At 55.5% G+C, this 18,201-nt stretch overlaps 2 protein-coding genes across 2 annotated transcripts; both read left to right on the forward strand.

Annotated features, from left to right (window-relative positions):
* Window positions 1-8,656: 8,656 nt before the first annotated feature.
* Window positions 8,657-9,673, forward strand: GCG54_00006140 (uncharacterized protein; the record flags this gene model as incomplete). Its single annotated transcript, XM_045406154.1, has 1 exon — window positions 8,657-9,673. The coding sequence occupies one exon, from the start codon at window positions 8,657-8,659 to the stop codon at window positions 9,671-9,673; it is 1,017 nt and encodes a 338-aa protein (XP_045265537.1).
* A 6,892-nt stretch (window positions 9,674-16,565) lies between these two features.
* Window positions 16,566-17,888, forward strand: GCG54_00006141 (uncharacterized protein; the record flags this gene model as incomplete). The annotated part of the gene is made up of 1 exon (XM_045406155.1): window positions 16,566-17,888. One exon carries the CDS (start codon window positions 16,566-16,568, stop codon window positions 17,886-17,888), a length of 1,323 nt encoding a protein of 440 aa, XP_045265538.1.
* Between the last annotated feature and the right edge of the window lie 313 nt (window positions 17,889-18,201).

An 18,201-nucleotide genomic window follows, 5' to 3' on the forward strand; every position in this document is an offset into this window, starting at 1 on the left:
TTGGGCTACCACAGCTTGGAGGACCTTATTTGGATTACACCTCGATCTTGAAGCCGGTGCCAGCTGACTGCAGACTTGGCTCGAATTACGCCTCGAGGAGAAAAAATTTACTCGGTCTCGACTGCAACCGCCTTCTCCAACGATCGCGATCGCTTTGCTCGTCGACAGGCTCTGCTTGTCCTGCTCTCAACTGAGCATCCCGCTTGGAGTCTGCCATGCATGTATCCACTGGTTGGCCAGCGCGAGATGCAAACGGACGCAAATGTAGACACGCGGACAGAAACGAAGACAAACTCATTTGCGGAGACGGAGACAAAGCTGTGGCAGCATTGAGTCATTGATGCAGCTTCGCGCTCTATAAGTGATGTCGCATATTGAAGCTCAACAACGACTCGAGCTCCTCAACCATCAGTTCGAAACACGGGGCTATCTTGACTGGCTGGGACGTCGTTACCACGACACACGCACACGCAAGAACACACAATCGCAATACGCATCCTAACCCAGACGCCAGGCTTGTTTCTGCACCAAGCTTGGTCTGGGGGGCATCTCTGGTGAAACAAATGCCATCATCGACGTTGGGAAACACAACCATGGTGATGGCATCATGCTGGCCACAACTGGTATCGATTGTCGCCAAAAGTGCTTCTGGATCCCTTCGAAGCCGCGTGGCTGTCGCCAACGGCCCGTATGGTGTCCTGTGCCAACGAGGAGGGTCGAATCAATGCCAAAATGCCGACCATCAACGAGTCAACGGCGTTTGTTTTGCGGGCAGCACAGCCCCTCAGCCCCTCCCGTGTGTGGCCTCCCTTATGCAGAATCAAGACCCGGGAGGTCCTTGTGCTCAACCACTGACAAGCAATCGGTTCGAAGCGATCAGCGGGCCCTATGCATCGGTAGCAGCACATTTCAGCTGCTCAAGGGCCGAAAACCACCCAACCACGGGCCTCCCGTATTCGGCCCATGTCCCCTGACTTGTGCATCTGCTAGCACGACGGTTGTTCTCGGGAGACATTCGATACACTCGCACTTTGCGAATCGTCTTCTCGGGCTGCCCCCCATCACCAGCCTCCCGGCTCTGCGCCACACGGGGATCTTCGCTGGTGGGGTTTTCGCCGCACCGTTTCTCCCCCAGACCGGCAGTCCCTGTTCTTTTTTTGGATACTCTTCGGAGCTGCGAGATCTGGGGAAACCCTACGAACATCGGTTTTCGGTGTCACCATTCTCGCCGGAGGAGCAGACACGCAATCGCCTTCGACTCGGAGAAAGGACCGCCCTGCTTGTCTACATGCTTGTTCCTCCGGGAGCTGTCACTACATCCAGTCCGTGCCATGGCATCTGTGAAAGGCGTTGCAATCTGGCTCAGACGTAGCAGGAGCTTAGTTGGTGGCGAGTATCGATACAAGATGCTATCGAGACAAGGAATGCCTTTCTTTCGAATACCCGTCCAAAACGAACCGTCCCGCTCGCATGCTTGGCTCAAGCCCGCCATGCTATTTTGAACACCAGCATGAATCGGCTAGGCACGCGCTCTCGAATCGTCGAGTCGTCGCCGTCGCTCTCGCTTACGATGGCAATGCTCTGGCCTCGACCTGCATGCGACGCATAGAAAGCAGTCCTGGACGGGGCTCGCTGCGAGACGGAGACGAATGAAGCGATGAAGATGCCGTCCTGCAGGAGGTAGTTTCGAATGAGAAGAATTCCTATGGACGCCTTTCAAATCGGCGCCCGCTGCCAAAAACCAAGGGATCTGCTCCCGCACAACCGTGCGGCCAGTCAAGGTTTGCGGGTCGCGCACCCAGCCACTAGGGCAAGGATCTGCCTTGATATGCGGCGACACCGGAAACGACACTGTCTGTGAAGCTTGGCGTGGTGCAATCCGAACTGATGCCGTTGGCCTTCCTATTTCTTCACCGGCTTGATGCCAGGGGGCGGGACACTCTGAGCGGTGACAGAATGGACGCAGGCCGGCGGCTGTCCTCATGTGACCCGACTGTACCAGAGTCAAGTGACAGCACCTGTGGTCACGAGCCTCGGGAGGCTGGAGGACAGTGGCTGTTGTCAATTGCGGATGCGGCAAACGGCGGTCTTGCTCAGGCGACAGGCGATGCCGCGGGGGCCAAAAATAGGGCAGACAGTCAGCAGACCTGCCGCCACGGCGCAAGACCGGCACTGAAAGCGAGACTCCACTGCACTGGCTTGTCCGACTCCACGACGTTCCGTTTGTCGCCCTCCCGCGTCTAAGGCCGAACAACCGCCGCTCGCCCAGGGGAGCACTCACCTCCGTCCAAGGTGATATCGAAAGTCCACCCTCCCACCGCAATGCCGACACCGGTACCAGAAGCGCCAGCTACCGGTTTGATGGTATCCTGGATGCGCAAGGGTTTGGATTGTTCAACCCACTCACGGAAAAGAGTCGTCGTTCGCCACCGCAGGACGGAGCAATATGTCGGGATGTAATTACCACCTCGACAGCGACGATGTGGTCCCTGCTTGCTTTCCGGATCTGTTTCTGAGCCGTGTCCCCTTGTTTAGTCAACCGGAACTGGGCCAGCAACTCAATGACTCGATTGGACCGCGGATTAATTGGTGAAAGGTCTCAATCCGCTTCTGAAGAGGTTCGAGAACGGTTGTTTCTGCAGCCGGACCCGCGAACGGGACAGGCCCGTCCCCAATGTGGCAATCTGGGTATGTAACCATGTCGAGATGCCCTTGACCATGCTGCGTTTCTGACCCCTTATCCCGGGGCAATGTTGCTCCTCTTTGCGCCATTAACGCGGTTGCTATTGCTCAACGGTCATTCCTCATAGGGATCCCTTGGGTCTTTGGACTCTACTTGTCTTTGCTCATCGTGGGCTCTCGCGGACTCTGAGCCATGATTGGTCAAATATCAATGAGGAATTTCAGCATTTCTTGCCAATCATCATCAGGCGCTCGGCCGTTTTCCGCCCAGACCCACGTAGCCCGAATCTGGCCCTCAGCTCAGCAACCAATGAGACTCCAAGGACCAGGTTTTTCGCAGACACACCTCAGCTCACCTTCCGCCGCTAGCAAGGGCCTCGATCTTGTCACAAGCCGTCTACAGGCTGTCGTTGCTCGACGCCTTCACCCTCAACCGACCACCCTCACTCCACAGTGCCTTTGCAGCCCGTTCCATTTTGACGGGCCAACCCCCTTTGGCTCAGCGTCCATGCGAAGTTTGAAGGAATAAGGGGAGTCCACGCTTTCGGAAACGCTCTCGACGCCAGTTCTCAGATGGAATGCCAATGCTGCCGCTGCCGTACGCCGCGCCATCTGGTCTGATGTTCTATCCCAGGCGGAGTCCCGGCCGGGACTTCAGCAAAGGAAGTTTAGTGTTGGTTCTTCTGGCGGTTATCTCTACGGGCTCGTGGCCCGCTCCAATCACCATGTTGCCCTGAGTCTCGAGAAACTCGAGCCGGTCCATGGACTACGACTCTACGCTCCAAAAGAGTCCAAGCTGCAGATGGGCATGCCATTCAAGTACAGATATGGGCAGTGTAGATTACTGGGGCTACCCGCCGTCACGGCCGCGCCTGCGTCGTTTCAAGACGATCTCCTGTTGGAACCGACATGATGCAGGGAGACGAGCAGAAGTGTCCTGTACGCACATGCAAGTCATACGGCTCTAACGTGCCAGAGACTCTTGACTTCAACTACATGACTGGATAGGAAGACGAGTCGGCGAGATGAAGATGGCCGAATTCCAAGTCCCTCATCTCCGGGACAGTCACAGCTACGCCAAAGACTCAGCCGTTAGTCGACTAACGCAACACGATGACGGATCGCAACGACGGCCTACAGGACAGGTTGATGGTGGCAAAAGTTTCACTGGCAGAAGACAAGCCGTCAGACCAGATCATCAAGGCTGGACGGATATGGCCAGCTGCATAAGCGCAACTATCTTGCGGTACTCTTGGATGGTTTCCTAGCGGCGGACAAGTCTAGAGGCTTTTGGTCTCTTATGCACACCCGCCTGCATGCGACGGCACAACATGCGGAGCCATTTTGGGTCGCAGCGAGCCAAGCAGGACCTGCGTGAGACTGTGTGATGGATCACGATTTGACGGGGCGAGCCAATCATGGTCGTCTTTTTGCGAAAAATCTACGAAGAAGGCCATGCACGTTGACCAGATCTGATGCTGGGCGACAGGACTGTGGCGCACTCCCAAGGAACAAGCGAGTAAATGATCACGACGCTGTGTAATATTTGGGATATGATATATCGCAAAAGACGTTGGAAAGTACTCTTGGCCGGAACAATTTGCAATCCCGCGGAAGGCTATTGAAGGCCCCCGAAGAAGGCCCAGTGGGCAGTTGTGGTCGCAGGGTCGTAGTAGTAATGTCAGACGAAGCGCCAGGCGCTGCGTCAATGTCGTCGTCGCAAAGTCGCCTCTTCTTTCCCCCGCTTCGACACACCCTGGAGCTTTTGCTCTTTGGAAGGGTGGACTGGCAGCTGGTGCCCTGGGGCACACCCTGTGGCTTGCTTGCAAGGGTCTGCCTCTTCTTTTGAGAAATACATGTGAAAGGAGACGTTGGTGGGTTACCGACGAGCAGGGGTAGACCTACTTTGGGGAAGAAACGTTCCTCTTACAGCAGTGACAAGTCTCGGTTTGTTTCTTTTTGCAACCCCAGGCCGGCCGGGCTTGAGATGGTGCGACTGCAACAACGACGCCGTCGTTGGGCCGGGAGGTTGTCTCTGTCCGGGCCTGTCTCTAGCCGGAGAGACACAGGTTCAGACTCAGACTTTGGGGCGAGGAGTTTCTCGTCGAATTTATCAAATCAGGGCAATTGGCCGTGGATTCTTGATGCAACAGCGCACACGGAGAGACCACGAAAGTATGGCAAAGGGTGTATACGGAGATGCGCACCCTATATCGTCAATATTACAGCGCCTTCAAGCGGCGGCAATCAAGATGCGATGACGGCAACTTGTAAGCGAACGGAATCCGAGGGGGCGGGCCAGGTCAGCACGATAAGGCAAGGCAACTTTACATGGAGTCGGCGAGAAACCAAGAGGAGCAAGGCATTCGTCGAGCTTGCTACTACACGGCTCCGTGATACGACTACGACTGCGACTTACTTTCCTTGAACAGAAATTGCCATTGAGCGCGCAGCTGTGCCCCAACTCTCTAGTGGCTGTTTTCCGCACAGGCCGTGGGGCATTGCAGATAGAGACGAGTTCAACTTGCAACGACATTCCCTCTAAGAGTGAGGCGCACAGCTGGCCGAGGTTTGGGCCGCCTGAGCCTCTCTTCAGCTTGGGAGACCGCATCGACAGCACATCACATTCGCGCATGACGTTGAATTCCCTAGGCCCGAAGAAAAAAAAATTGCCATGCCTCGGAGGGCTTGACAGGTCTCCAAATGGGCCACAGACCACGCCCCAAAGCCAGCAGGACAGGAAAACCACAGACTCTAGAGTCAAGGCTGCGCAGACGAAATAAACACGGACTCTAAAAAAGTACAGACCAAAAAGATACGTACTTGGTCTGGCGACGGCGGCGACGGCAAGCCTGCGCTTGCATCTGCAGTGGCATCGGTCGTTCAGCTGGGATTCTGCGGGCTCCGACGGCTCCCATTCGCCTGACCTCTCGGATTCTGTCATTCAGCATATGCAGGTCGCAGCACAGCCCTCGCCTTCGCATCCGTCTGTTTTTATTTTTTCTCTTGCTCGTCAACCAACGCGCACTATCTGCTGGGTACTCTGTAGTCATCTCTCGCTGACGCCGGAAGTACATTTTTAGGCTCTTTTTTAAGGTGTGGTGTACGGTACTTTCTGATCCCAGAAAGACGGGACAAGTTCCAAAGTTCGCCTGTTTGGAGCATCTCGCCGCGCGCGCCCGTCTGCCGAAACTGCCGCGGGGTCGCTTCGCTTGAGGCCGGGGTCGGGGCCGAGGGCAGCAATACGGACGGCAAAAAAGTAAGGCGAAGGAGGGCGACCGCAACATACCTTGCAACACAACACAGGCTCTACTGAGTACGTTCCGCACAGGGGACACGGTTTCTCGGTCTATGATGCAGAACCCAAGTCTGTTCAAGCCCAAAGACCGATCTACCGGAGCGCTGCGGCAGCCCGCGTACTCAGATCCATACAGATGCCGTCGTTTATCTCTCGCTAGACTAGACCTCACCTAGCAATTGCTAGTTTCTCCCGGGGTCGCCTTGGATGACGGCGCACCTCTGTCATGTTGGTTTTTCTCCCAGTCGTCCATCTCTCTTGATTTACCCCTTCTGTCGCTTGCTGGCTTCCGGACAGGCTTACCCTTAGCCACTGCTAGCAGGTAGTTCTGACTTCCAAGGCTCTTCCCGTCACTCCTGTCTCTCTCTGGGACTTGGAACGTGTTGTGGCGCGCGCCGCACGAAGCAAGCCAGCCCACCACGCACACACCTCACACAACGCATGCCAGACAGACGCTCGCTTTTGCCTAGTGCAGACGGGCTAGACCGTTGCGGGACACATTTTCTACAAACTTACGTTGGTTGGAAAGAAACGAATGAAAGAAGAAATAAAGGTAACCGTCGGGCGTCGCTGAGATGGTTCCGGCTCAACGGGCGACTACAGCCAACGGCGGTTTGCCTCAGTCAGCACCTCGACCTGACCATCAAGTGAACCTAGCTGTACGAGTACACCAACTCGCGATTAAGCTCACTGCAGGAAGGGCAGTCAACGAGACTCGGGAAGTATGGGGTACAGTAAGATAAGGGGCCTCAGCTTGGCCGTCGACCTACCTAGTTCAAGCTGCTGCTTACTCTGGGTGCTGAACCTTGCCTGAGGTTGAAGCTGTCCAAGTCGATGTCGATGTACTTCGTTAGCCGGGAGAGGGATCTGCTGCGTATGGCGTGTATGCAAGCGCCAAGGGGCCTGGGGTGTTTGCCTGGGTTGGTTAATGCAGCCGAAAGACAGGCAATCCCGAAAGGCAGGGAGTCGGAGGAGGAAGGAGAAGAGGCGCTGCTGAGCCGAGGTGGGCTCGCTGGCGTTTGGCGTGAGCTATGAGACGATGGCGACTGAGAGTCGACGCGGTCGCATGGAGAATGTCAGGAATCAAGGCGACGGCGAATTTTTTTTCGGTTCTGGTTCTCGACGGACTCAGGGCTGGCTCAGGTCAATGCCTGTTGGAGTCCTCCAAGCCGCAGATACAGGACGGTGCCTGACTGGATGTTTTGCTGCATGTTAGTCATGGGCCGTTGGGCCCTGGGGACTGGACATGGAAAGTGGCCATGGACAGCACCAGGGACACGACGCTGGACCGGCGCAAGAGACCAGCGCCAGCACCAGCAGACGAGGCCAGCTTCCAGCTCGCAACCCGGACAGCATGGAGCCGGGACTATCAAGATCCAGTCTGGGTGCAGTATTCTCTCCATGGATGGAGTAGCCTGGCGGATAGTGTGCAATGCCGGGTGAGGCGAGAGGCGTAGAACGGAGACTTGACCTGGCAGGCGGCCCAGTCCAGGACGCAGGACGCATGCACTGCGCAAGATGGCAATGGGACGCCGTCCTCAGGCTAAAGTCCCTATGGAAAGTGACGGCACAGATAGGACCTAGGAGAGAGAAATCTGCCTTCCACCGCACCTTGGGTTGCCAGTTGGTGTGCCGGGTCCAGTACGCAGCAAGGTAACGACGAGAAAATACCTCCCGTCCCCTCCCCTCCCATGGTGGGCAGGTAGGTACCTAACCTATAGCAGGCCAACCCTAGCGGCTTAGGGAGATCCGATGCTACTGCACAGAGCAGTGCGCTGCCCCCGCCGGCGTGCATCATCCATGGATCCTCGTCGTTCCCGCGTCCAGTTCAGTGTGCAGTGAGGGAGGTTCAGGTCTTCCGCTTCTGAGAGGGACGACCGGGAGACTCCACTTGCTCCTCTAGGCCCCCTCCACCTTTTTTTTCTCCCTCTCTTTTTTTTTTTTTTTTTTTTTTTTCCCTTTCNTTTTTTTTTTTTTTTTTTTTTTGCACCTTGCTCCTTGCGCCGCCTGTACCGCAGTACCTGCCACACCCCCCTCACTCCCCTCCCTCCCCCCCTCTTCCCTACCTTGGTACCCTCCTCTCTCTTGCGCCTTCCTCGCTGTGACATGTCCCTAGGTTCCTACCTAGTAAGGTAGGCAGGTACCGCAGTACCTCCAACCGCAGCAGCTGCAGGTGCAGGTGCAGCCACCAACACCTGCTTCCACTGACAGCGACGTACAGCGACAGGCCCCCAGATCCAAAGCCCCAGGTCTGCCCTGGAGTCGAGGGAAACGACAGCTCGGCCGATTACTATAACACCCCACCACCCTCGCACCACCACTTTCACCTCTCACCCTCCTCTTCCCTCCTCACGAGCTCTTCGTCCACCGTTCTCTTCTTCTTATTCGCGGCAGCAGGCGTGCAAGCCAAAATATCCCACACGACGTCAAATTCCGAGGGACCGCCCAGCTCCGTCATATCCTCTTGTTTCCTTTATTATTCCTTTTCCCCCTCCCCGAATATCCCCAGATTTCACAAGGGCACCTAGCACACATCAAGACATCCCACACAAAGATCGATACCCTCCAATATCAAGACAAAGAACCACCGGATACCACCTAGGGCCCGCCATATCTACGACACATCTTGCCGCCCCGCTTCCTCGATTGGAATATCCTCACACTCCCACCGCCAACATGCCCGTCCAACTGCTGCCAGCCTCTGCGGCGGCTTTTGCCCCCAGAGCCTCATCAGTCAACGTCGTACTTGGCTCCAAGGTTGAGCCGTGGTTGACCCAGACCCTCAAGCGCATCAACAGGATCAAGCGTCCCCTCAACAGCGTCCCCCAACACCAAAGGTGTCTGACCGAGACCCTCTCATCCCCGAACGCCATCTGGACCCTCACCTCCATCATGCTTCCCAAGGCCCCGGAATCCGAGCTGCGCCAGGACTCCAACCCCCTGGTTGAGGCCGTCTTCAACTACCAGCTCCTTCACATCGAGGCTTACATCGTCCACGTCGACATGGTCCTGCGCAACGAGGTCGCCTTCAAGTTGACCACCGACTCAATAGAGGCTCTCGTCGAGTACCACAAGGAAATCCACTGCGTCGACAGCAAGGCCAAGACATACGACTGGTCTGAGAAGGACCAGCAGTGCAAAAAGATGCACGACGACTTCGTTCAGGCCATCAACAAGTTTGTCTTTAGGACGCATGTCTCCGCCTTGGAGGGTCTCGAGGAGGATGGTGCTGGCGAACTGCTCTCCGGTAAGAGCGAGGAGGTCAAGAACAACATCATGGGCCTGATGAAGCCCCTGCTTCCCCCTCCGCCCCGTGTTGTCGATGTCATCAGACAGCCTCCCCTGCTGCCCAGCTCGCCCGCCAACGCCAGCATGTGGTCGCAGCCCACCACCCCGGCCAGCCTTGCCGCCGTCGACGCTTGGAGGGTGCTGCCCTCAAGCCCGAGTGTCACCTCTCAGGACTCAACACCCATCTGGGCCAACATCGGCATGAGTGAGGTCCAAATACCATCGCCCACACCGTCCTACAGCCAGCCCTTCTCCACTGCCGGCTTCTTCTACAGCTCGCCAGGCATCACCGCGCCCATCCCTGCGTTGCCCCTCCCCAGCATGTTCACCCCGCAATGCGGCGTGAGCATCGGCTACGGCGGCTTCGGCTGGGATCGCTACCAGGAGTACACGACGACGATGTGACAACCAGCGCCCCCCGTCACTGCTGATAGCTACCCCGTCGTCACGACCTCATAGCATTGCCTGGCACGTTTGTCCATGTTTCCCGGCGAAAAGTTGAAGTCCTCTCGATCTGCTCGGCATAGAACCAACACTCAAGGCATCTCGGCGTTTTGCATCAACAGGAAGGGGGAGCGAACGGTGTTACGGAAACTCGCGTGCAAGATCAACCAACTCAACAAAAAGATATAATCTCGGTTTTCCTTTGTCGGCAGCAAGCGAGCGTTTGATTTTTTACTACTGTGTCTTTTCGATATCCGGGGAACAACAACCACCACTCACTACGCCGCAAGCTCGGTCACCTTTCATTCAAAAACCATCTCACATCATGGCTGGGTCCGGGGCGGGCATTTGAGTGCATTTACATTTGGGGGGGTTCTCGAAATACGGCGGCTTGTGTCCCTTTTCCCTTTTTCTCATTTTCCTTTGGGTCTTCTCCAACTAAATAAGAGGAACACGCAGCAATGCAACCCCCCACCGCTCGGCTCCAGGCCTGGAGCCGAGACAGAAGAAACCGACACACACAAACCTTGGATTCTCGATTCCCCCGTTCTGGATTTTCCGTTTGTTTCTATTTTCATTGGTTCAAGAGGCTTTCTTAGAGATACCCCCATCGGCATTACACTGGATCGGAAGATACCATTACCGCTGCGCATCTGCTTTCTTTCATTTCCTTGGCTTGGGTTTCCTGTCTTACGGATGATTTACGACGACTCTTTCACGACCAATGACGAATACTCACGACTGCGCGACTAACGATACGAATCAAGACGACGTTGCTTACCCGGGCTAGATGCCACGACATGCGGCTCTCTTGTTTTTCTTCGATTCGCAGAGACTATTCGGTTTTTTCGGTTTTGACGGCGAAGACTTGCAATCCGGACTGGATCCAATAATGGCAACGTTTCTCGCGCGGAAGGGTCGATTTCGCAACACAATCATCGCGTAGCCGAGACTTGGCTGTATCTGAGATACAGCCGTCGAAGCGGACACTGGCTTGTCGACAGGGCCCTCGCTGCTGCCTACCCCGCATTCGGGGTTGGCTGACACGGAAGTGGAGGGGAGATGGGACACATCAACAAAAAACCAAAGAAGCTGGGCATCACACACGAGAGTTTCCTGCCGGACAGGAACACATGGTGCAAAGACCTCTTGTGCCATAGCCTCGGAATCTGCTCTTCACGGCAGCACTCTCCCCTGCCCGATGTGGCGCGGAGCCGACGAACCCGACTACCCAGACCATACTGATTACCCCACGCGGACGCCAAGTACGGCATGGCGGATTCCCGCTAGACGGGACCGACGATGAACGGAAAGGATGCACCGGGATGGGGGTCAAAGTGTGCAAGTCTGGGGTCAAGGGGGGTCGCGCCCTGTGAGCAGCTTCGGGGTAGGGGGGTTTGTGGTCGGGGGACGGTGAGAACAGGCGACATGCTGCTCGCCCTCACGCATGGCCTCCCCGCCAACCGATGGGTAGACACTACTCGGGAGAGAGCATAAGAGTGCTCAAGGCAGGGATGGGAAAGCCGCATGGGAGACTCTTTGGGTGTGTGCGGTCCGCTGCGCGGGTCTCGACATGCTCAAGCTCCCCCAGGAACAAGATTCTGCGGCAGAGGTGCGCTGGGAAACTTTTTTGAGAGGAAGGGGAACATAGGCGACGAGGCGGACCCTGGAGGTTTTCGGCCCGGGCCTGGATAACACTGCTCAATGGGTTTATTTGATTGCATTTTCACGTTATTAGTTAATTCGAACAAGATTTTGTTCACCAACTTGCCGGTGTCTCGTATGCGCGCTTATGTGAGGGTGACTGATGGGAGACGCATGGAGAGGACAGGACCCTGAACCTGACTTGGGCGAAGAGAAACAAAAGTTGGGATGCTTGCATGTTCACGCATTGTTGGGAAATCGGGACAAGATCTGCCCCTCCAAATGCATTGCATCTTCAGCTTTCTCAGCTTTTGGGGGAGACCTAGGGGGGGCACGGGTTAGGTTGGCCAAGGTGGTGTTCTACCCCAAAGGGCCCGCCCCTCTATTTTGGGCATCAACGGAAAGAAGGAGGGTTCTGACAAGCACAGCTGGGGTAAGGCAAAGGTTCAGACTTTTGTGAAAAGTTTGTCGTCGTCGAGATGCATGCATGCAGACGGGCACGCACGATGAGAGGGCAGAAAAAAAAAAGAGGAAAAAGAAAATCAAGGGTCCCGGAGACCGGTCTGTCGGTCGGTCGGTCGAGTCGGGTGGCGAAGGTTGCGATGGGTAGTAGTCAGGAGAGCATCAGCATTTTCAAGTCAGCACTCTGCATGCAAGGCATGACGGTGGAAAAGCAAAATATGCGGTTAGGAGCTTGGCTTGGGCTGGGCGAGACGGTGGTCAAGGACTGAAGACGAAGGAGAGAGTGCCAAGTATGCCATCGCAACGACTGCTACCTGTCAGGCAGCAAGCTGGAAAAGAGAAACAAACGAATGCCATCCTTGGCGCTGCGTTGAAGCTATATCGACCGCTGCCAATTTCCTAAATAGGTATCTGGCCGTCACGATTCCAAGACAGATCGTGTAAGTGGTCTAGATGGAGGGCTGTAGAGCTAGATTCCTGCTGCCCACCACACACCCCTTGGCCTCCTAGCCTTAAAAACTGTGAGGAAAACGAAGAACACAAAAGAGGTGGGCGGGCTGTAACAGAGACGGCCGACCGACACCAGACATTGCTCACACACGGACAAGACACGCGAACGCTGGCGCGAGAACTCAAGAAGGGGGGTTTTAACATGAGGCGGACGTTCTAGAAGGCCGGGTTCATGGATCGATGCGTCCGTCCGTCGGGTACTGCGCGGTCGGGTGGTGGTGGCACTGACCAAGAAGAGTCTGAGCGGGCCTTGTGCTGATGGTCTGCCAACTGCCTGCTGCCCGCCCCGGGAGGCGGTGCGTTTGCTGCATCGTCGGTGTGGTGGTAGGAACAACCCAAGGACGAGGCAGGGCAGAGCCGGCTTACACGTTGCGCGAGGAGTGACGGCTCCGTGTGTAACATGCACACCACATTTCCATCCCACAGTCCCCCACCATGGCCCAGAACACGGACCAACTGCTACTTTGCCAAAAAGTCGGCCCTTCGCCCGTGAGGGGTGCTGGTTTGGCTGCCGCTCCTCGCACGGACGGGAACGTCTGAACGCCGGGGCAATTCTGGTCCTGTCGACAGGCAAGACAGATGTAACGGCGGCCAGATGGGTTCAACCGGTCCCCGAGTCCAGGCCAGAGGTTTCCGGATATCGTTTCGCGAGACGCGAGAGGCACCATGGGAAACGACCCCAAGGGTAGCGAGCTACAAGCGCCTCGGGCTCGGTAACCATGATTTACCTATCTGCAAGGCAGCGGCTGTTGAACAAAAAAGAAGCAAAAATCCTAAAAGCCAGGCTTCCCTTATTTGATATATAGAATTTGGGTTGGCAGCTATCACGTTTGATGGAGGGAAAGGGTCGGGCGGAGGGAGGGTGGTTGGTGCTCCATGGTTACTGGGCATGGCACCATCTGGCGCTGGACTGTTTGAGGCTTCGCGGAAGTGTGAGTTACGCGTCCTGGGGTAGAGCGCGTTGGGAGTAACGTCGCATGGGCGTTTGTAGGGGTCGTGTTGGAGGCCAAAGTTTGAGCTGAAGAGCTTTTTTTTTTTCCTTCTCCAGAAGGGCTAAATAGCACAACAGGCTTCCAAGGGTTTGGGCATTTTGACTTTGCTCCTGAGAGTTGTAGTAGTAAGAACCCAGCTCGAGCGTTTTGCAGCTTTGCATCTAGCCTTGCGCGGCGCATGAAGCGTTACATGAGGGATACGGGCTCGCTGTGCGCATAATCAGCAGGGGGAAGTTTGCTCTGCGTGTGGATTCAACTTTTCTGTTTCTCGTATTTGGGCGTGGCAGACCGATGCCGGCCAGCAAGAACTTTGCAAATGGGCAGAAATGCGATTGTGAGCCTAACTTTGCAATGCCCACATCTAGATCTTCGTGCCAACAGACACTCGCCTCCCGTGTCGGCATTCGGAGACGGACAAAAACGATGTCACAGACGCAAAGAAGCGTGTGCCAGATGCTCGATCCCTGCCTTGCAAGGAGACACTGAGAGACAGGGAGGGTGTGGCTTGCCACTCCAGCTGGCAGGGATGAGAGCCTGAAATGCGGCTGAGCATCCCAAAGAGGATGGTGGGGATCGCCTCTGCCGTCTGTGGCCCCCGGCTCAAGTACGTACCCATCCCGGGTTGGCGCTCGGTGGCTGCCGCGGAGCCGGGGGTCGAGGGGCTCTGAGGCGGTGCAGCTGCTCCGGTACCGTCGCACTTTGAAACGAAACATTTTGTGGGGAGAGAAGATCGTGGTGCGGAGACGCTTCGCGCCCGTATTGGTCCAGATACGAAACCGGGGCCTCTCTCCGGAAGGAGCTCCGGAGGGGACAGCCGTTGGCACCGCTGCCACTTCTGCCACTCCCGAAAAGGGGGGGAGGAGACCCGCGGATGTGACCGAGACTCAATTCCGCCCTGATGCTTTCTGTACTCTGATTGGTCTGCGGGAACGAGCGACGAGATCTGACGTGGTTTGGCGAGGGGATCGTGTGGGAAAAGGGATTGGACACCCGTTGGAGGGGATCAGCGGCGTCGAGTTTGGGGTCCGTTGAAGATGAGTCGGTTCAGCGGCCACGTCCCAGAGGGGTTTGACAGGTCAGATGGGAACTCTGGCCTGGTGTTTGTGGGAAAAAGACACACGCTGCATATCCCAAGTAGCAGCTACTTCGACGCACGATACGCGTCTAGCCACTATGGGAGGATATCGCCCGACCTGCACTGTGGCTGCTTAGTTAACATTTGGCACCAAATATGCGATCCCAACGGTGCAGTCGGACGTGTTGGTGCTTGCAGTACACAAGTTGGACTCACCGTCGAACCCTTGGACCTGCGTCCGCCCGAGGCAACTGCTCAAGGATGACGAGGCTCGGTCTCCTGTACCATAGAGTCGCCGCGTCTCGATATCCGCTTCTCGCATTCCGACAAATAGAATTCACGTCGATCGCCCGGCTCCGCGGTCGCCTACGCGGAGATTCGATGGGCCGCTGTCAGACGCCATTGGCTTGCAGGGGACTAGCGGCCCGGATGACGAACAATGTTGGTGGTGGTGGCGTGGCTCGATCCAAATGCTGATTGCGGGAGGCATCCAGGTGCCTGGTAACAGGGACGCAAATATCGTGGGGGCTGCTCTGGTTGAATCCATGTGCCTTGCATGGTGCTTCGTGCCTGGAACAATCATTAGCGTACGATCCGAACGTTGTCTAGCTTGACAAATACTCGTGTAAGATGATGTTTCCGAAGAACACGATGTCTTCACGTCGAAAACTTCGCAAAGTCTGATATCCGGATGCTCGATCCGCGGCGGAAGCCGCCTTGGATCGCACAATAACACTGGGCTTGCCGAGAAAGGCAATGCAAACGTATCTTAGATTCGTATTCGTGATTTGTTGGCCATACGCTCTGCCCCGACAAAAGAGCAGCTTCGCTTGGTTGAGCATCTGCGAAGACTCGCTGGTGTCGGGTCAACTCAGTGAGGCAGAGTTGTTTCGGTTAGGCCAGAGTAGATCGCTGCTTCGGAGGTAAAGTGGTAGATGGCTACAGACATATCTGGCACTTAGTGGAAGGCAGGTACTTCTGGGCCGGAAAGTTAGCCGAGGAAGGAGGACGACCGTGAGTGCTGTGCGCCTCCCTTTGAAGTGGATCGACAGCTGCCCATGCGTGTTTGGGTAGCAGAACTGAAGTTGAGCTCAGCGAGACACCTGCTGGCTTAACAAAGAGCTTAATGGAAGGAATGAGGCAGGCAAGAACCCACCTGCCCATACCTTGAGACCCTGAAGCTCAGTGTCCAACGTATCCGAATAACTTGCAAGATACCTAGACGCGTGGCAACTTCCCCCAGACGCAATATTTCAGTCGCTCCAAATGTTGATTGTGGGTCATGTCCTGACTGGCTGATTTCACAGACGCCGATATTAAGGGAGCTGCATGATTGCGTTGAACGCCCAAATTATAGATGCTGGCGGATTACTTGATGTTGCGAGACTAGCTTGGCATTTCACTGAGGCCTCTATAAGTCGCCAGTGTACCCCGTGCAAACAACAGTAGATTGTAAAAGGTACCACAAACCCGAATTGCGAATCGTACTAGATGCTGTTCTGTACAGATAATAGTAGGCGTATGTATTCCTAACAGTTTAATATGGGGGGCCGGAATCTCACCTTCGCTCTCGCGTCGTTTATGTTATACTCAGCAACACTGGGCTCTTAAATAGGCACAAATGCTAGTATTAATCAGATGGCTGACGATTGCATTACTTCTATTAAATTAAGAGTCCAGTATGTCAAAATTTCCTTGTAGTTATAATCCTTATTCACTACCTGAAAGTACGGGCTTGTATTTGGGAGAAGATGACCTTGGCCGGACCAAGCTCACTTCACTCTCACCTGACTTTCGCTCAGACTTTCAAGAATGTCCTCGCCTTCTTGTCCAGGTGCTTGTCCTGATCTTAGTCTCACTTCAGCCGCTTTTTGAACATGTAGAGTGTGAAGTTGGGTCAAAGAGAATACGACAAAACTGAAATACCCTGAAGGGGAAAAGTCCACAGAAAAAAAGTAAACAAAGAATTTGTTCAACGCGTAAGACATGCAGCGACTTTGCAAGACCCTTTTCGGTCGGCCAGTGGCCAAACTGAAGCACGGAGTAGCAACGCCAAGCGAGAATCTGACTTCTAATACAGACCTACCACGTCAACGTCCTTTTCGCAACTTCCTATTCACGACACCACACAACACACTGCCACGGTACCTACACCACGAAAATCCTCGCGATGAGTATGATACCGATTCAGCAGAGCCTCGCGGCTTGGGGTGGTGGCCACAACGGAGATGTCCGCGATGCGGAAAAGACCGCTTACCTCCACCGAACTCGACACTACCTCCACGCCTTTTGGCCGAAAGAGTGCAAGGAGGCGGGAGACACCTCAGGTATTGCTTGCATGATGGTGCTGGCAAGACACATGAACAACGGCATCACCGACTACAAGGAGGCTATCCCAACTCTGGAGGGCCCCGGATCGAGTAGACTGCGGGAGGAAAAGAGCAACCCGCTGCTGCGACTGTCATGGAAGGCGGTGCCCCTGCAGACAAGCCAACAGTACGAGATGCTCAAGAAGGAGATGGTCCAGGCGGATGGTAACTACAAGAACCAATACTCCTTTGACTTTTGGAACCACTCGGAGTTGATGAGCAAGACCCTCTGGGACCGAGAAACGTATCGCCTTTTTGGTTCGATGATGGCGAAGAGCGAAAACGCCGAATGGAAAGCTGCAGAGTCACCCCGATCCCAAGTCATCGAGATTGACAACGCCAGGACCGAAAAGACCGGTTTTGACGTGTCCGCAGCCATCAAAGAATATTGTGGTTCCTTCCCGCTCGAGGGTACGGAGACTGAAGAGCGATTCCACTTCGCCTGGTGCCCGGAGGTCATTAGAGTCCGATACACCCCCTCAGCCCTCGACTACAAGCATCTGGACGCTCTCCATTCCTTCAACGTCGAGCTGCCCTATGGCGTAGATTTTCCGGAGAAACAGAAGTATGAGCAGTACAACCTCACGGCAGCGGTCCGACTCAGAGGAGCCGGCATCTACGAGGAGGACAAGAGGGACCGCATCCGACTCTTCGCGGCAAGCGGCTACGACATCTACCCAGAGGCTCCCTCCCCCTACGCCGACATGAAGTGGGACATTGCCGAGTACGGCCATACGTACTGCCTCTACTACAGCCGAACGCGGGCGCACCGGTTGCCTCCTCTCACCGACCTTGAACAAGAGAGCCGAGATGCCTGCGACGAGGGACGAAGAAGCGCCGAATACCGGAAGATCTGTGAGATTATGTCACGCAAGGAAGAGGGCGACGGAACCATCTGCGTCTACGAGATGGTCAATCCCGAGTTGCGGAAGAACTATCCTCAAGAGAGGAGGGTCATCGATATGAGCGGCTTCCGTCCCTGGCCCAGATCGCGCAGGCGCCCCCCCGTCGCCGTCGCCCCCACCCCCTTGAATATCAACAAAGAAGATGTCGAGATGAAGGATGCGTCTGCTCCCACCAGCTCCGTGCCGGCCGTCTCACAGAACCTGTCGCAGTTGTCGTAGGTGAACGATGACGACGTCGACATGATGTGACTTGGATTTCCTCGAGAACCCCGAGTCAAACATCCCGCAAAAACGGCCGTTACCCTCCTCGACAACGAGACCGCCAAAAAGATGTGAATGGAGAAGGTTGCCCCTTGGAATACCCCAAATATTGAGCTTTTCGGTCTCAGACTCGATTCCCTCGCCCTGTCGCGACTTCAGCCAGCAGAGAAGTTTGCTGCTTCTGCAGCTGAGAGACATTACAGACAAATAGCAGTACATAGTTAGAGAATACACATTGCCATTGAAATTGACCCTTCCCTCCACGCGGATA

Source organism: Colletotrichum gloeosporioides, assembly GCF_011800055.1.
Source record: "Colletotrichum gloeosporioides strain Lc1 chromosome Unknown consensus_36, whole genome shotgun sequence".
Taxonomy (NCBI): Eukaryota; Fungi; Ascomycota; class Sordariomycetes; order Glomerellales; family Glomerellaceae; genus Colletotrichum; species Colletotrichum gloeosporioides.